At 39.9% G+C, this 22,129-nt stretch overlaps 1 protein-coding gene across 2 annotated transcripts; it reads right to left on the minus strand.

The window, feature by feature from the left end:
• Positions 1-8,558: 8,558 nt before the first annotated feature.
• Positions 8,559-21,815, minus strand: CD28 (CD28 molecule). 2 transcript variants are annotated; one of them, XM_025175466.2, is made up of 4 exons: positions 21,402-21,815; positions 12,982-13,335; positions 12,427-12,539; positions 8,559-11,092 (listed from the first exon to the last, which is right to left on the minus strand). In XM_025175466.2, the coding sequence occupies exons 1-4, from the start codon at positions 21,481-21,483 to the stop codon at positions 10,952-10,954; spliced, it is 690 nt and encodes a 229-aa protein (XP_025031234.1). In that variant the 5' UTR covers positions 21,484-21,815; the 3' UTR covers positions 8,559-10,951. The 2 variants fall into 2 exon arrangements, with proteins under 2 accessions (XP_025031234.1, XP_025031233.1); XM_025175465.2 differs by having other exon boundaries at positions 12,982-13,338.
• Between the last annotated feature and the right edge of the window lie 314 nt (positions 21,816-22,129).

The following is a 22,129-nucleotide window of genomic DNA, read 5'->3' on the forward strand; positions in this document are numbered from 1 at the left end:
ACAAAACAGGGCTGTAGCTCAGACCAGTGTTTCTCAACCTTGGCAACTTTAAGACATGTGGACTTCAACTCCCAGAATCCCCTAGCCAGCATGGGTCAACTATATCTGTCCAACTATAACTGTATATGCTCAGGACCCTTCCAGTTGTGCCTTTCACTTTCCTGTTGCACACCCATGTCCAATTCTCTCCCTTCCTCAGCAATTTAACACATAAGATTTCAAACCTCATTGTCATTGTCTGTTCTAAATGAGAGATTAGTTCCCCAGCTTCCAGCAAGCTAAGTACAGAGTTGTAATATTCATTTGTTGCAGGGAAGTCTATTCCCCACTCTCTCTAACAGTAATCATAAACCTCAGCATTTTGTTTCTTAAAAGTATTCTAATACTGGCATTGTGGCTGTTTGCGTTGCTACAGTCTTGTTGACTGCATTGGTGCCTATTGGATGATGTCCACGTGATACAGCTTCCTTCCCATGATTGTGTTATTTCAAGAACCATTTCTATTTCACAGTGAAGTAAAAAATAGAATACCTCAAACAATAAAAAGGAAGAATACCTCAGTGCAGTATAGGCACTGTTCAGATGTTCATATAAAGGATGAGAACATGAAACCACTTAGAAATCAGGGTTGCACATAACGAGCCTCCCCCATATCCATATTTCTTTTCTGCTGTGCCTTGAGCTCCCCCCAAAAATACATTTACAAATGTGTATTTGGCAGAGAAAATACATTTAAAGAGATATGTGCAGATATGTACTTATACGTAAGGGTTTAAAAAAAAACAGACAAGAATGCAAGGAATTGTATGGAATAGACTTGTGCAACTAACACAAAACGGAAATAGACTGACCCACCTATTCTTAATAATAATAATTTAATAATTATAATTTATTAAATGTATATGCCACCACGCTCCCAGCAACTCTGGGTGGTTCTTATTCTTAATTCATACATTGGTGCATTCTTCTGTGGTTTTATGATATGATACATACGAGCCTTCCTCAATTTGCTGTCTATCGGTTCTGTGATCACCTGTCGACAAAGGGGTTATCCGTACTGGGATAAGCATGATGTGCATTCAAATGCAGACCATCTGGAGAAGACCAAGTTACCAACTGGTTATTGAAAACAAAATTTGGTCAACCGACCTTTCACGTTTGAGAATGGTAAGTTGCATGTTTCCCCTTTGACCAAACTGCCCTGATATCTAGATTGTTCATGTAAATATAGCAGCATCTCTAAACTGATGACTCTATTAGGTTAAATTACTTTCTTGGGCTGACAACAGTGTAACAAAGAAAAACAGTTTTATATTCCTTCAGCTGTGGTACTCTCATTTTTAGAGACGGGCAAACAGAAACTTCCTCAAGCAGATAAATTATGTAAACAGGAGTTGCAGGAAAATGTCAGTTAGCCATACACAGTACAACTTCTGTTGTTTTCCTACTGTTGTGGCTTTATGTAGTGCTGATGATTTCTGCAGATTATATGAGGCACCATAAACCTCCGAAGAGATCACTCCTGATATCACCTTCAGCAGTGAAAGGAAACGTGGGTGTTACTTCCAACGATGTAATGGTGTTGAGGTTTAAAAAAACCGAAAGCACCTTATATTACGTAGGAGAGAAAAAAGCAGTCTGAATTGATGGGAGCTGATAGGCCTTGAGTCTCTTAAACTGGGCTGGATTCTACAGCCCTTCAGAATCACAGAAAATAGGGAGGCTAGTGAAAGGAAAATGAGTCACTACTCTTTCCCGTAGCAGAGGAACATAACCCTTCCTGTATTGTCACACCTTGAGGAATGAATAACGTCCACTGGCTGTTGACCTTAAATCATCTGACCTGACATGCACCACTTAACACTCGCCAATTCCTATTGCCATGAATGCTGGTCTTTGAGAGCCTGTTGATCACTTAGTAGTGGCAGAAACCCAGTGGTGAATCATTGGAAGGGTGGGGTATGTGTGTGAACTTGAGCAAAACAACATAATAAATGTGGGTGAGCGTGATAGTTAAAAGGGGGAGGGAGAGAAGGGGTCACATGTGCATGCATATGAATGAATGCCCCTGAACTATGTTCCTGAACCCTGTGTGACCCCTATGTTGTCCACCCAGGTATTAGAGTAGTATCTGCCTTTTCTGCAATTTGAGCCTAAATCTTGAGATAATGGCCATTTGCCAAAGGCTTTTAAATGACTAAGCAAGAAACAAAAATGCAAGAATGTAAGTGTGTCTTTCTGTGAGATATCATGATTGCCTGGGTACAAGTCCCACTGTATTCAATAGGATTGCTGTAAATTCCTTATTCACATTCAAAAAAGAAGGCACAGCAAAGGTAGGTCAACGTTTTAACACATAATTTAGAAAGAGCAAGAGTTTTAAAATATCTATGCCCTATTTCCTTGTTGATGGTCTTTTTCTTTCCCACTTGAAAGCTTCTGATCATAGCTGCTGTAACCTCAGTGGGCCTCCCCACCACCACCACTTCTCCTTCGTTTCTGAAACCTGCTTAAACCAATGTGTATTGTGGAAGAGTGCACAACATGGTAGCCACCGGCAGGGTTCACCCCAGAAACCACATGTGAATTCTCTCTCGTTCAGAAATTCATTGGTACCTGAGTGAGATTTTCAGAGCTTTTGAACCTCTGTGGGAGGTAGAGGGCATTCATGCTGGACTCTCAGGCTGATCAAAATAGGGGCAGCATCATTTCAGGAAGGAAAGGACCAATTTAACTGCAATGATGCCCTTAGGCTGATATTATCCACATTTCTTGCAAAGGGGTCTTCTTCATTTTAAAAACATTTTCTGGTTCTCTTGTGACAGATATGCACACCCACCAAACTTACACTCACCTCTCTGGGTTTGATATGGGGAATTTGTGTTTTAAGCCCCCTCTATCTGGACTCCAGGTTTAACACTGTAATCTCCAAGGTGAACCAGCACGTCACTTGTTGATACTATGTCTGATCCATTTTATCATTTTAGGAATGCAACATGGCTAACGACAGCCACAGAACTAGGCAAAGGCAAGGGCAATTCCTCATTTTCCTCTCTTCAGCAAACCAGAACCAGAGGAAGGATAGCACTGGGTAAAACACTCACTGCAGAACAAAGATGACCCTCTCTCCTCAACCTGGTGTCGGTCTCGTGAGCTCTTGCCATTTTCTTCCTCCTCTTCTGCATCCATTTCTTTTGCACTTTCTGGCTACCACTAGGATAGACAACCATGTGTAATATGTATGTAAAAGTAATGGAGGAAAACTTCCATTGCCTTTACATGCCTATAAGTATGGGGCTTCCCAGAGACAGGGAAAAAGGACAGTGCAGTTTGGGCACAGTTTGGCCAGTCTCCCACAAGGCCAACCAATGTTGGCCCAAGCATGCTCATGCTATTCTCTACAAGCTAGGATCTCTAACTTTGAGACTGCTAGATAAGCCAACATCTTGTTGCCCACATCCCATCAGCTATGAGATATAGGCAGCATACTGACATACACTCAGGTTGCATAAAAAGGAACTGTTGGAAATATAACTCTTATTTTATATCATTGTTAGCTTAAGGCAGAAGCAAACTACATTCTGTTTAATCATTTTCTATTATATGAACTTTGGAGCAGTTGCTGCCAATTCTTGGGAGGAACAGCTTTACTACAGTACAGTAATACCCACGTGCTTAATGATACGTTGCTGTTTTGTGGAAACTTCAGAGCAGCTTTTGACGGCCAGGCTCACCCTACCATTGAATGGAGTGAAGCTGCCACTTTGGAAATGGGCTGGAACGAGGAATGATGAGAAGCCCCAATAGAATTCTATTGTTTGCCCTCCTAATCGGCTCCCTGGAGCAGGCTCTTCATTTGACTGATGAAAGCCTACAGCTCTCTGGAGTAGGTGCCTCTGAGGGAGAGCACCAAGGTGGCTGCCACCATCTGCCACTGAGAGTGTTCTTGAACAGCTTATTTGGGGCAGGCATGGAACTGACTGGTAAGCAGCATTGTGGCTTCCAGGGAAAGAGACATGGAAGAGAGTACATGGATAGAACAGTGGGCCCACCTCCTACGTCAAAGGTTGCATGTCTAGGGCCACCTTCTCCAGACCATCCCCTTCCTTTTGCAGGAGAAGAAACTCAGGATGGTACTTATTTACTTACAGGCTGAGCAGAGTCAGGCACAAAGAGCAAATATTGGAGCCTGTGCTGCAAGGAGAAACGCATTCAAGAGGAAGGCAATTATTCAAAGTCTCCCATATGGTAGAATTCATGGACAGGATGAAGGCTTCTTTGTCTTTATTTCAGAGCTCAATAGAGAACATGAGCTTCATGCTGATGTCCGCTTAAGCCGTCAACACCTTTAATCAGAAAGAGCCAATAAGATCTAGAGAGGCTCGGTTGCCAAACACTGGAGGGACACTAAGAAACTTGTTCCCGCAGCACTGTATACAAATAAATCAGTTTGACACATCCAAAATAAACTGAATTTTATATGCATGTCGATATGTATACTTTAAAGAATATTCTGTGATTTAGAAAAGTAAGCACAACATGTATATATTAAGGTAAAATGTTTTTCAGATGTGTTAGCAATGCTCAAACGTTCAGTGTTGAATGAAAAAAAAAGTTGCAAAAATGTGCAGAAGAATAATACCCCAAAATGGAACAATGTTCAATGGAAGAAATAGACATGTACTAGTATTTATGTGTACTTTTTTATTATTTGTACAGAATGCAGTTGAATAAATTTGGTAAATATTCCTGTCTACAAAAAGACAGACCTGTCCATACGGAACTATAATGTGTGTTTTAAGGTTTTTAGTGCATGTTTTGATTAAGCAGTAGCAGTAATCTATAGCGTCTGCTGTATGGTAGCAAATATTCAGCTAAGTAGGCCAACTTCAAACTTGGCATAAGGATACAGTATATGTATATACTGTATCTATGTATTTATTAAAATAATTGAACACTTCCATTAGTTTATCGAAAAGGAGATTGCAAAAAGCAGCAATTTAAAAAAAATAATATGTAAGCAGTTTTCTGTTTTCTTATATTTTATCATAATGGTTGTTAACACCTTCTAGCTTCAGATGTGTGCAGGATATAACTATCTCAGGTTTTCCACTGATTGCTAAGCTGCCAATCAGTTTAGGCTGAAGAATTTACCTAGGATAAAATTCTATCTTTTCTCATTTAATCTCAGCAGTTACTCTCATTTCTGTTCCTAAAAAACAGTTAAACCAAGTCTACGTACATATGTGCCTTCAAGTCAGTGTTGACTCCTGCTGACTGCCTGCAGTTTTCTTAGCAAGGTTTTTCGGAAGTGGTTTGCCCTTGCCTCCTTCCTAGGGCTGAGAGAGAGTGACTGGCCCAAGATACCCCAGCTGGCTTCGTGCCTCAGATGGGCACAAGAACTCATGGTCTCCTGGTTTCTAGTCTGACGCTTTAACCACTACACCAAACTGGCTCCCTAGTAAGTAAATCAACAATATTCTGTAATAGTCTGCTCAGTCTGCTTTCCTTCAAATGTATGTCATGGGTACATTATTCATACAGCAATTGTCACTCACATATACACATAAATGAAGAAAAAAATCCACCAAGGTACCAATGCAACATGTATACTCATCTCAACAGTGACAGCAATGATTCCAAGTGTCCAAAGTAAAGGGATTGTTTTACCCTTCAACAAATAATTGGTTTGATATCAAATTGAAAAGAAAAATGTGTTTCTACTTCTTTGAGTGAAGAAACAATACAAAATACACACTGCAGTAAAAATCTCCTTCATGTCTAGCTCAGCTCATGGTGGATGAAGTCTTCTTGACAACAGTACAGAAGAAAGTTGTTATTCTCTTCTTCCAGGGTATTTTTTTACTTCCCAGTCCAGCTTTACAAGATCAGCCAAGCTTTACAAGATCAGCCAAGTCTGAATAGAGCTGTGTTTCTCAGCCTTAGCCATTTTAAGATGAGAGGACTTCAACTCCCAGAATTCCCCAGCCAACTCTTCTGGGAGTTGAAGTCCACTCATCTTAAAATTGCTTAAGGTTGAGAGACACTGGAATAGAGGCTGCCACCTAGCTGGGCACGATAGAATAACCCCTTTTCCATTTAATGATATTGCCAAAGGTACATAAGAGAACTGAAGGCAGCTTGGAAGAGGAACTGCTGCCCATGATAATTACATTCATACCACTATTGTCTCGCATGAACAGGCCAGTTTGGCCAGTTCTTGTAGTTTCAAGTCCTGTTTAATCAGAGGCAACATGGGATAGAAATAGAAGTGTGTCAACATGGGAACATACTTCCTCAAGCCCTTTCCTTTAATTTTCAAACTCAGTTGCGTCTGCCAAGTCAGAAATGTTTGATAAAGAGCATGATTAAGTAAGTGTTTTTCTTGCTAGAGTCAAAAAAGAATTTGGCTTTCTTGTAAGGCTGATCTCTGAATGAAACCACATGGTTCTTACAGCGTCCACGTGGCTCTTGTAAAGCGTCTTGAGAAAACTAGAATGAAATCAGTGCTGAAAGAGCTGTGAGGTCTTGCTCCTTATAGAGCAAAGGGGGGGATAGTAATGAATGTGTCATTTATTTTATTAAAAATATTTATAACCTACCTGCCCTCCAGAGACATAAATCATTCACAACATTAGCGCCAACTCAGAAATATAATACAACAAAACAGCAGCAAACACACACCACAGTACTGACAGAACATTTAATATGTTAAAACAACAACCCCATAAAAATGGCCACAAGATTATCCATTGAAAGCACTCCTAAAAAGCAGTATCTTGATCAACTTCTAGAGAGCTCTTAGTGAGGAACAGAGATGGGCCACTCTCAGAGGTGGGTTCCAAAATTGAGGTGGAGCCACCAAAAGGCCCTCTCCCAAAAAACATCTCTCAAGTGTTGTTAGAACTACAAAGAGGCAGGCAAAAATGGTCTCAAGAGACAGCAGGTTCATAGGGAAGATCCGTTGCTCTGAGGGAGAAACTTTATATTAAGAACACACGGACGGACACACATGAGCAAGCACATGACAGTGATTAAGTGAGGCAACTATTTGGGATAGTATATTGATCAAGTAAGAAATATGAAAAAAAATCATGCAAAGTGAATTGGGAAATGCATATGGGATCTAAATAATGAATTAGACTGTGGGAACACAATAACCATTAAAAGCTGTTGTTTTCCCCAAAGTGCTATGAAAAATGTTGCATTCTCACTTTTCTTTTGCTATGTAGAAGAAATTGCCTTGCAGTAGGCATAGTAAAATATGTTTATGCTGAAGATGGACTTAAGGGAATGTCCAGGCCCACTTTATTGAGATGATGATGATGATGTTGATGATGATGATGATGGTGATGATGATGATGGTGGTGGTGGTGAAAGAAGAAGCTTCTGGAGCCTGCTGTCTCTCCAGTAAAATTATGTCAGTCGTTGACTGACTTTATTATTGATCTTCATGTAAAAACACCAGCACAACCTTCTGGCGTGAAATTGCTCTTCTTAGAGACTTCTCCATAACAAATTACAGAGCAAGTTGCTTATGTATCCATTATAATACAGAATGAATGGAAGCAGGAAAGCCTTTGTAGCTTTTTAATCATGTTACACTAATTCTGTATTAACTATTTTACTGTAGAGATTGGGCCTTATTCCTGTTTAATCTTGGCTCAAAGGTGCTGAATGCAGCTTGTGCCAACGGTGCATTAAAAGTCTGTTGGACAACATGGCTGTTGATCCAGTCTCTGTATAGCAGGCTACAAATACATAGTGGGAGAGGTAAGACTGCATCAATATAGCAATACAATTCCATTGTTGAGTTCAGTTGGTTGGTCTGCAGAATAAGTTACTTCAGGCTTATCTTTTTACATATATTTCAGTGTCTTCCTGCAAGTGATGTTCTAGCAATAATAATGAGACAGTAATGATCCAACCCAACTGAAACTAAGAACTTTCTGGATTTCACTTCACCACTCTCACGCTACTATCACAAAAGAGGTGCAGTGCTCTGGACAGAAACCATTCCTTTATGCAGTGTACAGAAATGTACAGCTTAAAGTCTGAGCGATTGGATTAGCAATGAATTATCTTATTAAGTATACAAAGTGTTACTGGCAGTACATTTAAAATACAGGATAAGCCCATAATGGAAACATTGTCTAGAGGACACAGGCATGGCCTGTTTTCAGCTAATCATTTACTAAGATTCTTGCAATTCAAAATAAGCTGATTCAAATTTAGGATAATACTAAACTTTCTCACTTCACTGTTGGTGTTAGTAGGTCAGTACTACAATCCAATCTTTTTTCCACATACTTTTTAATTGTAGAAAATTTGGAAATGTGACTTCAAGAATATCTCATAACATACACATTCTTTCTACATCTCTTCCCCTAATTCATATAACTGTTAACATTGTGCAAACATCTATTTTTACTTAAAGAACTCTACTTTTACTTCTTGACCAATACATGTCCTTGATGTAACTTTTTGAAATGCAGCATCACCAATTCAACTCTGTCTTCTAAGCATAACTACCAGAGTTAGTGCACAGCCTCCAGCACCATACATTTTTTCAGGCATGAAATTTTGATATAGGGTTAAATCAGGGAATATGAATGCTAGATGGACTTTGTTTGATATTAGTATTCACATCATTGCATAATACAGAGGAAGCATTTGTTGGTTCGAGGGTAGCATCTCTCTTAAAAGAAGACAGGGCAAGGGCCTATATGGGAGACAGGATGAACATCTGAAGGGGTAAAATGGATGTTTCAAGTCTTTGGACCTATTTGCTCCAGAACTTTCCCCTAAATTCCCAAAGATGGGAAAATGGGGAGGAGGGGAGGTCAAAAAGTGAAAAAAAAAAATTTAAATACTTGTCAAAAACTTGCTGAAGAATGGCCACTGCTCTCCAAAAATGTGGTGGGGAAGAAGATGGTTAAGTTATTCCTATGGTATTTTAGAGCTGCTAAAATATGGTACTTCAGCCTACACTATTAAAGACTATGGTCCATTAGAGACTGTTCAGTTTAAATGTCTGCAATCAATTTAGCCCATTCCCAAATGTATGGCTAATGCCACTTTGGAGTTAGAAACATGATTAGTGACAATGAGGCCAGATCACGTTTATGCTATTTTAATCTTTGGCTAAACCTATTTTTTCCCCACTTGAGCTAATTCCACTAGTTCTGGAAGATTGCTTGAAAGATAGCTTGAAAATAGCCCTGTTGGAAAAAACTCCATCATTGTGGTTTTTCACCAGAAGTTATGACCATTTTAGATCTAAAGAAGTCCAAGGAAGTGATTAAAGAGCAATGTCAAGATTTTGATCTATAAACACTCAAGTGTCACACACACCCCCAATACTCCTTCTATTGAATGTTAAGAGCAGTTTCATATCAGTTTGTCATATATCAGCATTCCACAACAACAAAAAAGTTTATTCTGGCAGATTTAATACTATTCCATAAGCAATTTTGGCAAGACGAGTTTTGAAAATCCTGTATGAGTGGTATTTTTGATCTTGTGGTGGGAGACTGAGTCAGTAGAACATATATTGCTGCACTGTTCCTTTCATAGAAAAAAACATAATCTATTTACATTATGTCTGTTATTATGAATATGCTAAACTAGGATGGGGAATGCATTATATACCTCCTGAGTGATCTTTAAAGAATTGCCAAATCTTGTGCGTCAGCCAATTCTATAAGATAACATTTAGTCAACTCCTCAGAGGTTTATTTCTGATCTACTAAATAATTTGTATAACTTTCAGTAATGAGTATCTGTTATGACTTGTATATAAGCTTAGTATGACAGAGAGATGTCAGGATTTAAGTCATTTGATATATTTTATTGCTGGCTTATAACAGAAAGGGAGACTTACACATCCATAGGTTTGTAATATGTTAAACAATTCCAGTGTGCCATTTCTGCTTGAATGACCATAATAAGGTTGCTGATGATGGCTCCATCTGCTCTGAGGGATGCAGAAAGTCTGGCTTCTGGCCACATGTTTTGCACACCTGTCCTACAACAATTCTGTGAGGTAATTGGGCTGAGACTCACACAAAGCTATCCAGGGGTTGAAGATGGGTTTGAATCTACATGCCCATTGAATTAACTGGGGAAATAGAATCAGGCAAAGTAATAACACTTTTAATCTTTGCTATAATCATAGAACTATGTGCATACCAGCATTTTGGTACTCAGCTGATATCTGATATCAAGAAAGAAAAGTACTCCTACTTACAGCGGGAACTGGAACCATTTGGATAACCAATAAATTACTTACACTAATTATTCACTACCGCTTCTCCAATTCTTTGTCAGCATCTTGCTTATACAAGTACATCAATGGAGATCTGTACATCACTGAAAATATTGGCAGCATTTTCCACTAGTCCTTCAAGTCTTCCAGAAATGATTTTCAGGTTAATTGTTTTAGCAGAAAGCATCATTTGTTCATAAAAAGAAATGGGGCTGCTCTGCACAGCATTGCAAACCTTTCCAGCTAATCCCACCCTTCATTTCCAATAGAAAACTGTTCTTTATAGTCCCAATCCCACCAAGCTGGATGCTTCTTGTTTCTTAAGTGTATGTTTAATCCATAAATTCAGCATTTTCTCTTTGATATGAAAGATGACAGATTTTTTACCTCTGCTCTTTGCCAGAGTTTGAATGTGATCTTTATAAACCTTCTGTTAAGACAAAAGTAGAAAGATCAGAAATGCAGTTGGAACCATCATTTGCTTAAAAGGGGGGGGGTGATCTCACCTCCCCCTGTTTCCAACGTAATGTTGCTAATTTCTTCTTTCCTACCCAACTTGAAACGTTGCTTACAAAGAGCTTTTGTCCTTCACAGATCTAAGAACAGCAAGATATGTCTCTTCGAAAACAGTCTCACTTTGCTGTGGCTAGGCTGTTCTTATTTCCACCATAGAGAAGTTATTCATCAAGGTTCCCATGAACGGTATGCAGTGTAGTTCCTTACTGGAACACCAAGCTGGGGGGGCCTTTTCCTTGGTCCATTAGATTGCCAGGGCATCATGTTAAAATAGTCCTTCTGAAGGACCCTATTTTTCTTGCTTTTCAGCTGCATGAAAAACAATAAGGAGGCAATGGGAAGAATCTGTCATTCAAGGAATGAACATTTCATTGAACATCACTACTAGGACCAATGAAATATTGATTTGTATATCGTCCTTCTGAATACTCAGTGAAAGAGGAAGTAGAATCCCACCTGACACGTCTTCCCACAAGCAAGATAAATGAGGTTTCACCTTCATGTCATGTCAAATAAATGGAAGGCTAATGTGCATCTCTTCTTCATACCATGAAATCTTTTATGAAGGAGAACCTTGTGTAGCTCCTTATGGGAAGGTGTGTAAGATGAATGAGGGAGCAAGGTTTCTGTTACTGGTTATCAGGCAGATGAAGAAGTAACTTACACTTTTTCCAGTCTGGCTTCGTTATAATATGTGCAATAGGAGCCAGAAGAGATTGCCTCTGTCTTTATAAATGGGCACACATGAATTTCAGAAAAGTATGCTTTAACATATCAATAACATGCATTTGGTTACACGCAGGGGGTACAATCCCCAGGGCCATGTGCAACTTCCTAACAAATTCAGTGAGACTTCCCTGACTCTCCAAAAGTTGAAACCATGTAATTTTTAATAGGGCCAAGGGGTGACACTGGTAAAAAGCTTTAAAGTTTTTGTTTTGTTTTTTAAAGGAAGAGCATGGGACCACAGGAGGGCAAATGATGACCTCTGCTTCATGATCTCGTCTGCAAATGATATGATTTAGGTATTCATACCATATGTCATGATGCAACTGTCACCGATCACATAATCACGATCAAGGTATCTCCCCTGCCAAGCAAGTCCTTCTTCCTTCTTCCTGGTCCCAGCTGCTTTTTGGAGAGGCCTCCCAACGCATTGCTCAAAAGTCAAGCACAATCAGCCTCCCAGAGATGTGCCATCTGGTTTATCACAGGCACTTCATGGGCATCCTTGTTCCATTCCAGCAGTGTGATGCCCGCAAATGCAGATATACTTGCTAGGCAATGCTGATTGCCCTGAGCTTTAGTTAGAGCCAGACTCCAAGCAAGGGAAGAGAAATATGGACCGTATAAAAGGCAGATAATGGTTTGTTTGTTTTTTAATTTGCTTGCTTGCTCGTCTGTCTATAAGTTGAGGGGACTCGATTTAATAGTAATATTTCCAGTACACAACCCCACCATGAGAGCCCCCATAAACGTAGTCCCAAGGGAAATCCAAAATGTTGGCAGGTGCATTGCTCCATTATATCACACGCGTACAGAGGTGGGAAAGTTTTACATTCCCTCGGGTAATATTTTTCTCACTGGCTACATCTGAGTAGTACTAAATGTAGATAACATAGTGAGAAAGAATGATTTCTTACCCAACAGTAGCAAACGGCTGCTGTGATTATCACACTGTACAAAACAAAAAATCCAAGTGGAATCCCTGTTGCCACGTTCAAGTAATCTGCCTTTTCTTGAGACTGCGGAAGATCTGAGGATTGACAGGAACACAGTGAGCTCAGTCACTTCAAAACAAAGTATCCTTTCACATTCATTTAGGTATGTCATCTTCCACAAATGCCAGAAGACAAATTAACTGGATGCACAACTAACTGAAATTCAAACGGCCTGGTTTATTGTTATGCTATTTTCAAATGTTTTGCTCAAAAGCATCACCTAGACTTTGAAGGAAAATAGTTGCTGAACTCCTGTCTAGGACCTGTTTCTTAACCACCAGTTGCTGGCAAACAGCATTGCAGTGGGGTGGCTGTGGCAGGCAATGGCTCAGTGCAGGGGCAGCCATCTAAATCAGGGGTCTTTGGCTCTGAAATCAAAGAAGCCAGCTTAAGCAACAATTTAAATATGGGCAGGCCTATAGTTAATAAGGGTTATATGTCTAGCTGACCAATTAGAAATGAACTTCAGGATTTTACCTTTCACATAAATTAAAGTCCTGCTGCTGTTGGTTCCATATGGTGGTGGGTCAATCACGTCAATCTTGCAGATGTAACTGTCTGTGTCACTGATCTGCAAGTTCCTCAAGTGAAACACTGCATAATATTCTTTGTTTGCAATAGTGATGTCGAACTTGTATTCAGAGCTGTTTATCTTGACCTCAGTTTTGGAGTTGTTCCAATTTACTTCATAAAGTGTTTCTCTTTCTACTCCTCTCAGCAGGTAGGCATTTAACTTTGTAATAGTTTCTCTGTGAACTGGGAAGTCACAAGGCACCTTGGCATTTTCGTGCACAGTTTTGTGTAGGAATCTCTGTTGCTCTGAAATGGTTTCTGCTGTTGGTAGGGAGAAACAATTGAATAAGTAGGCTGGCATGGAGAGCAGACGACATCTTAGCAAAATTATTTGGGGATGGCTCCCTTTCACTGTAATTTTTTCAAAGAGACACACTGCTGTATTTCACAAAACAAGTTGCTCCTAAACATTATAGGATTTCAGCCTTAATTATATTAATTAATATGTTATCCCTGTGTTTGATTATAGTGTACCTCTTCTTTTTCTTTTTTTTTGAAGAATTAAAAATGAGAGCCATCCCAATTGCATAACAGAAGCAGATGCAGGGCTGTCTGAAATTCAACTTGGTTGTTTTGCATCTATTCTAAAAATGTGCGGTCCGTGGCAGACCATGGACAATGACCATAGATGTTATCAGAGTAGCTCTGAAATACTAGCTCACATGAATAAGGCCATCAGCAAGCTGCCCCCGCCCCTGCCCCCACTCCAAGAGATAGAACTGAGTCAGGAGCCAGATTTCTCCCAACTGGTTCATACCTATAGAGGGAAGAAGGAATGGCCTTGAAGGATAGGAGGAAGAGTCTCTACCAAGGCAAAAACCAGACAAGCGCAGTTCGAGCCTATTCCAAGAAACCCATTGCATAAACATCTCAGACAGGCCTCTCTCTAATTCACACAAAGATAAAGTGAGGGAAGGGGGAAGCACATTCAGACATGCAAGATTCTAGTACTATAGCTATCCTAATAAAAGTAATACTAGACGTACATGGCATTGGTTTCTTAGTCTGTTCTGCCCTATAGGGTTGACAATACCTCTGGAAGGGGACAAGACTGGGCTTTCTTTCCTTGACTTCCAGATGCACGTGCCATGCTAGGTAATGAAATATCTGCAAGAAGATAGCTAAACTCAAAGAACACCAAAAACCCAACTGTTCAAACTTGAGCTTCAGTTTTCTCTACTACTGGAAGTACTTGGCAGGTTTTGAGATCTCAGTATCACCAAGGCTTTCAATACTGCCTGTGCTCCTAAAATCCAGCATGTTCCCGATGCAAAGCTGCCCAAATGAAAAAGCCTCTTCTTCTCATGCATGTAAGAAGCATTGGTTATACTAATGTGCTGATCTTTCTATTCACCTTCAGTAAAACATCAAAAAGTTTGTCACCAAAGTGGAGTGGAGAAAACTGCTGCAATTGTGATGTTCAAAATCCTTGCATTAGAAAAGCCCTGGTTTCCACTAATGGCCATCAAGGTATCTCCAGGAAGATCCCAAGGGCATCAAGGCTTTAGTAGTTGGCTTTCATTCTCCCTCCTCCCCTCTCAACTAGTATCCAAGGGTAAATTGCCCAGAAATAGGGTGTTAATTTTTAGTTTAATTTGCAGCCATTAATAGAACCTTCCTAAACAAAAATCAGCTAGGTTCATGATCCTCACTCCTTCTTATACCAGTGAATTATAGACACCATCAAACAGGTGATGTAAGTTCCTTGGAGGTGTTGAATGTTGCAAGAACTATGTTAAACCACATGGTTAAACTGTCCTAGAAGGACGGCTAGATCCAGCAGACCCCGCAGAGAGCCCCACATAGTTTGGGATCACACTTTAAAAACATATGGATATTTAGCCAAATTGGTTGGGTTCCACCATTGCCCTGAAAGAATTGAGAAACTCAAATTTTCAAGGAATAAACCAGGTGGGCAAAAAAGTTCCTCCCCCTCTACAGAACCAGAGGGGACGGGGGATTGAGAAGCTGTATGACTAGGACCTGAAGCGATAATCTCAGATCTGGGCACAGTAGTCTTTTTACTGAGAGGAAAGGGCAAGCTTTCTCCATTTTTTGTATGTTGTCATAATTTATTTTCATTAACATTAGGAGGAGCCTTAAAAAGTGGAGTTGCCTGAGCTATATGAGCAGGCCTGTTCACATAGAATGTGCCTGTGCTGCAACTTCCATCTTCCCCACATCTGTCATAGCAAAAGAAGCAAGGAGTGGACGGAGAGGCACCTGAATGCTTGTTTGTCCTCTGGCTTGGCCTAGAAAATGAGGAGCAGGGAAGCCAGCCCTTGGAGTGGAAAGGGTTAGAGTTACACACAAGATCTCATGATCTTCAAGGTGGCAGCAACAGCAGCAGCAGCAGCAGAAACTAAGAAGTCAGAAACCAAGAACCTTTCAGGTTCTACCCCCAAACACCTCTTCATCTACAGGTGACTTGAGACCCTCTTACGTAAAGTCTGAAATAAAATGCCGGTGAACAGGCATTGCAGGCAGAGTGCTATTTATTTATTTATTTATTTATTTATTTATTTATTTATTTAATTAATTAATCCTATTTATATAGCCACCCATCTCACAAAATGTGACTCCGGGCGGTGTACAATAAAGATCACTGCTGCTAAGTCAGAAGAAGGGGTCCTTGCAACAGGAGAGATTTACTTCTTTCCTGCACCCCCTCCCTGCAGTTCAGGGGCACACGTCTGCACTGAGGCCATTGGGTGACAACTTTGGTGAGAGAGCTTGAGGAGTTGCACAAAAGGCTTAGGGATCATCTACTGGACGGCTAGAAAGCAAGATAAAAATGGCCATACTATGAATTTCAGGATTATTTTCAGTCATCTTCACAAAGGTAGTCAATTATATTTGAGTCTGTCAGAAATCCTTTGGGGTGTATGCAAAATCATGGCATTGCTGTGAGCCAGCCAACAATGCCAGGTTATGAGATGCAACATTACAAACAAGTAACCAAATTACTGTAAAGTTATTCATTCTGATAACTTTCTTAATTGTTTTCAAGAGTGTAAACCCATTCTAATCCATTGAGAATTAAAGCCTTAAATGTCGTATTATAAGATGCGTGAGTTCCATTTAAGGATGCACATAATATAAACCAAATTTTTGTGCACTGATTTCACATTAAAAATAAGCTCATTTTATGAATGAGCATTAATTAAACATTGCTTCATTACTTTCTTGCCTAAGCAAATCTGTAGCAATCATCTTATTCATATATAAAAGTATGTTCAAATCAAAAGCAGGCTCATAAACCTGTTGATTTTTGTATTGTCGAAGGCGTTCATGGCCGGCATACGATGGCTGGTGTGGGTCTTCCGGGCTGTGTGGCCGTGTTCTGGAAGTTTTGTTTCCTAACGTTTCGCCAGCACCTGTGACCGGGATCTTCAGAGTGCAGGAGCACAGACAGGAGCAGTTCTCTCTGTGCCCAGGGTGATGTGACCCTTTTGTGGGTATTTATAGAGATCTGAGGGGGGGGGAAGTTGGGGTTGGGGGGGTTACTGAGTGGCTGCTTGTTTTGGTGTTAGAATCTGTGTGTATCTTCCTGGGGATTAGGCAGGGTTTTTTCTTCTATTGAATTGTTATCGAACAATCTCTATAAATACCCACAAAAGGGCCACATCACCCTGGGCACAGAGAGAACTGCTCCTGTCTGTGCTCCTGCACTCTGAAGATCCCAGTCACAGGTGCTGGGGAAACGTTAGGAAACAAAACTTCCAGAACACGGCCACACAGCCCGGAAGACCCACACCAGCCACCTGTTAATTTTTATTTGTTTTAGGTAGCAGTACATTCTTCCTTAAAAGTGCCTTTGTGATCCTTCTTGAATGAAGTTATCAAAGTTCATTCTTTGTCAAAATATATTGCTGTTTTCGTTATCAGTGCAGCAGCTTTAGCTAACTGGCCATTCACTGGCATCTAGCTTTTTATAGGTCATCCATTCAAGGCTTTTTCATAATTTAAGCACTTCAGAGGGAAATAATGCAAATCATGCTATTCCATAAAGTAACAGGTAAGCAGTAGCCTTGCATAAGTCCATCTTGCTTAAAACTCCCTGATGTCTGCAGGAACCTCTACAGCACGAGATATATATGGACAAAGAGGAATGGAGCAGTGATTCTGGTCCTGTTCCCCATCTGCCACCCTCCACTAGCTCCATCTCCTGGACATCTGCACATTGAACACAAGGTTCTTGTTCGCCTAATCCAAGGAGTTATCCCTTTGCAGGCATCACCAGTGCAACATGTTGTACCTAGGGGATGGGGCCTTGTTGTATGCCCAGAGTCAAGGATGGGATTCACTGGTGCATGTAGATAATCTATAAACTGGGAGTAGATTAAGCAACTCCTAGTATGCCGTTCACCAAGTTCTTCTTTAATTAAATACAGCCTGGCTTCTGCTGAACTGAGACATGGAATGTTATATTGGCTTCCCTTTCTTACCATTTTTTGTTCTATTTGATTCAGCTTAATTGCAATGCTTTCTGACCATGACTTGCTGGTTATTCACCTTAGGCTTTATCTCACAGTTAAAGATCTGGGCCAGAAGAAACCTAATTATGTAAAGTCATGTCCCTCACCTCCTAGTGCATATTCTGTTTGCTTTCCAAATATCTTGCTAAAGAACAAACAAACAAAAAATTCCTCTTCCTCCCTCTTTTTTTTTTTTTTTGCTTAATTTTGTTTACATTGGTAATATTTCCACAAATAATGTGGGAAGTATTCTCTGATGAAGGTTTTGTTTCCATTTTCCCCACTTTTTCATCAGTCTACTTTCCACAATAGAATAGTCATAAAGGGTAGATGGGAGGGGGGCAGAGGTAGAGGTAGATAAAGAAGTTCTGTTATCTTAATGAAAGTTAAAATCAGGTTATTGAAGACAACAATGTTGGTCTAACATACAGGGAGCAGGGCCTAGTAGAAAAGCATTTAATTTGGATTTTTAAAATAATTATTTATTTAATATATGTTTTACACATTTTAAAAATTCATTACAAAAGACTAAAACCATACAATGAATGTTGAAAATCAACTATTAAAAGCCCAGCAAAAGAGAGATGCTTTTACCAATTTCCTGAACATGGAGAGAATAGGCTCAAAGACAACTCCCAGGAGAGTGTGTTTCATTTTCAGAGAGCAATACAGGAGAAGGTTCTCTCCTGGAAGCCAGAAAGGTGGACCTCTGATACAGCGGACCATCCCTGGTTGGCTTCACCTCTGGATAGGTTCTTAATGGGAGAGCCAGCCATTAGGCTTTTAAGGACTTGAAATGGCAATAAAGAAAAGACCTCAAGCCTAGCTGGTGACTATGTGACACATCACTGTAGGGTTTGGAGCTATAGTGCCACACTTTTCTTTGTACCTAGCGTACAACAGACAACCTATCTTTCAACAGGAGTATCATGGAATCCCAGCACCTGTTACTGGTTAACAGCCAGACACATCTGAATATAAATTTACCTAATTTCACATTTTCAGATGACTGTACAACCCAAAGGTCATCATCCTTTCAAACATACAGTACACGTCTCTGAATACTGTGGTGCAGTTTACCAGTCGTAATCATGTATTAGAGAAATGTACGGCATGTATATATTGAGAGAATCAGTGTGGTGTAGTGGTTAAGGCATCAGGCTAGAAACTGGGAGACCAGGAGTTCTAGTCCCTTCTTAGACATGAAGCCATCTGGGTGACCTTGGGCCAGTCACTCTCTCTCAGCCCTAGGAAGCAGGCAATGGCAAACCACTTCCAAAATCTTGCCAAAATCTGCAGGGACTTGTCCAGGCAGTTACCAAGAGTCAAAACTGACTTGAAGGCACACACACACACACAAAGTATATATTCATGATAATGATGTATAAAATGCATTAGAGGAGAAAATTATTTGCCAAAACTGTACACAAGTATAAAAATACATTTATAACAAAAATGTATTTCAAAAGATGTGCACAAAAATACTAATAAATTTTAATTGCAACTACTTAAAAATATTCTCAAACTAATATGGAATGTAACAAACTGAACTTAGGAATTTGTGGGAAACCGAATGGACAACAAATTCCCCCATCCCCAATAAAGACTAAACTATTTTTGACTGCTATCCAGACAACGAAGCCCTTGTCTGTCTCTGAACCTATGCTGTTAATAATCTGCCACATATTTAAGGAAGTGAAGTAGCAAAAGGGCAAGGAAGGAGTGTCATAAGCTGGGGTCTTCAACTTGACTATAACGATGTGCATCATTATTTATTGTAAAAAATTCCTCAAAGAGTCCTTCTTGATTTAACAAGCAAGCAAAGATAATGAAATAACCCTAAAAGAGACAGTCAATCAGGCTCTATAGGCAAGAGGGGAAATGCAGTGGATTGCTCATAGGGAATGGATGTGCCAAGGAAGGTTATGGTTTTTGAGTGCTGATAGGGCCCCAACTGAGCCAGTGACTACTGAATAGGAATATGGTAGGTACTTTTTGAACCAAACCATTTTCCTCGTTGAAATTGTTCTTCTAAGTTGCCATTTGCCCTGCTAAGGAAAAGATAACTAAAGGATGCCTGCTTGTTTTCACCAGCAAGTCAAATGCCAGCTTGGTGGAGGGCAATTTAGACTTAACAGATGGTAGAGCAGAGATAATGAACTGCCCTTTCCCTGAACTACACCGAGTAATAGGTGCTGGGAACATACCACAGAGGACATTCATCTCTTTTGTAGAAGGTTGGCGGCATCCTACCCACAAACAGTTATTGAAAATAGGTCAGTCAAGTAGATAGACCTTGATTTGACCCATAAAGATAAATACTTATATTCTTCATGAGATTTAGGATGTCTAACCTTCTTCTTTGTAAAGGAGATATCCAAAGACTAGTGAGAGGTAAGTTCAGTTTCGCAGTCAGAAAAATTAAACTGTCTATCTGATAATATGTACTGAGATCTAAATCTTGGCACAAGGTTCAGTGCAACATCCACCTTGTTACAGTGGACCTGGCTCTGTCAACATCATCAGTAAAAGCATTCGCTCTTGTTTCTTATAGCCTTCTCCAGTCTGGTAGTTTTCCAGTGTGCTTATTACATGATAGCCATGTTGGTGCCTCCAACAGACTAGAGAAGACTTATTTACCATTATGAATATTATTTTGTGAAACTACTGCAAGCTGGTTAATGTTAAAGTTACAAGCCTGTTTCTCTGTAAGACTATTATTATTCATTTAGGACATCTTAACTATTTGCTGCTGATTTTGTTGAAGCAAGGTGAACATCACCAGCCCTTGGGAAGGAATAAAAAGTGCAAGCAGATGAGCACTTAAGAAATATAATTTAAAAATAATAAATACAGATAGAATTATTAATTATAAGAGAAATATAAAGAGGGGTATAGGGTGTGCCAAAACTGTAAAAAAAAAAAAATCTCTTCTAAAGCCCTTTCTCTAATTACAGCTTTGTCAAAATAAATTCAACAATGGAAAAACACTGATTTAGCAAATACTGTTTTATGTAACTTTAACTTTCAACGTTCCGGATAAGATAAAATAAGATATATCAATGGAATAGAATGGTGGTTCTCAACCAATGCTATGTATACACACAGGTGGGATTCAGTCTAGATGCGATGCAGGGTAAATCACTGAACATTTAATTAAATCCTTAAAATTTCCATAAATGATATATAATAGTAATAATGGAATGCCTGTGCATGTACTTCTTTCTCCTGAAAAGAATTGGCATTTTGCTTCCATCATTACTAGAACCCAAGTTCTCTGATAGTGTGATTGGTGGGACTATATGAAAAATTGAGAGCCATTAGATAAATATATATATATATTCTTAACAAGAGAAGAAAAGAACCCTCATATGCCAAGCAGGACAATGAGGTCCACATTTATTCCAGTAGTACCTTGCTCCTTCTCCAAGAAACTAAGAGCCCCAATTTTGTAATGACTAGAGGTGTTTCATCTGGACAGCTTTTGGGCCAAGATTTGGTCAGCTTCAGCCAAAAGGAAAGAAAAGAGAAGCATTCATGTACTTCAACCATTATAAAAACAAACCTTGTTATAAATCATTTATTACAGTAATTCCCACAGATGGCATCTTATTTCAAATCCCCCATTATTTTTGTAACAGGGCAGCCCAATCTTAGATGTGTGGGTTGGTGGGGGGAAGGTTGGAACTCCATCTGGATGAATGAACGTTATCCTTTATACCCAAATTGCTGTGCATTGGTTTCAATCTTCTTTAACAATTGCCTGACAGATTTTCCACACAGGAATCAGAGAGATGGAGCAAGAGGGGGAGAGAGAAAGAGGCAGAAAGAAAGAGAGGTAATTACCTGCTGAACTGGGGTTCTGAATAACATGAAATGCAGTAAGAACAATCCAGGCGATCATGCTGGTAAAAGGTATAGTGGACATCTTGACCTCATACAGAACAGAGCAGAAAGTTGTAGTGGTATCAGTGTAAATCCACACCTCAGGTCAAGCAGGTACTTCACAGATGTTGTTCTCATCTTTTCCTCTCAGTAGCATATAAAATGCAGAAGTATCAAACCACTCTGCTGCAAACAGGAAATCAGGTTCTTTGATGACTTTGCCATTTTATCTTTGTTTATTCATGCCTTTTCTAGACTTTGATTGCTGTACTCTCAGAAGCACTGTAGTATTCTGCCCTGACATTCGCGGGAAAGAAATGCCAGCCCTCGACCGCTGAGAACGAGAACAGGGATCAATATCCAGTTTGAATCTTACACGGCTGCCAGGTGAGAGAAAAATGCCACCGAGATTCAGCCAGCCATATATGGGCCAGACGTAAGGCTTTTTTCCTCATCTGCCCTCCTCTGAAGAATCTGCATCATGGAAAGAGAGCTGCTACTACCACCATAAAAACAGGCCAAGCAGCCTCCATCCCTCTGAAAGAGCCCCACTATTGGAAATGGGCTTATCCAGAAATGACTGCATCTCTGTCTTTCCATGGCACATTTCCAAAGTTCAGTTAAGTTATGGGGGGGCGGGGTCTGGAGGCCATCTGTAAAAATGTAGGCATCGTCAAGGAAAAAATGTG

The sequence above is a fragment of the Python bivittatus genome, unplaced genomic scaffold (assembly GCF_059951505.1).
Source record: "Python bivittatus isolate LINGU-HERP-01145 unplaced genomic scaffold, Pbiv_v1 ctg000200_np1212, whole genome shotgun sequence".
NCBI lineage: Eukaryota > Metazoa > Chordata > Lepidosauria > Squamata > Pythonidae > Python > Python bivittatus.

What these genes read in the sequence shown, in the direction of transcription:
- CD28 (XM_025175465.2), bottom strand. Translation starts at nt 21,483, where the DNA reads ATGTCCACTATACCTTTTACCAGCATGATCGCCTGGATTGTTCTTACT. An exon ending in TCAGAACCCCAGTTCAGCAG is followed by an intron (nt 13,339 to 21,401) that starts GTAATTACCTCT and finishes CCCTACCAACAG; the next exon opens with CAGAAACCATTTCAGAGCAA. An exon ending in CAGCCGTTTGCTACTGTTGG is followed by an intron (nt 11,093 to 12,426) that starts GTAAGAAATCAT and finishes TTTTTCATGCAG; the next exon opens with CTGAAAAGCAAGAAAAATAG.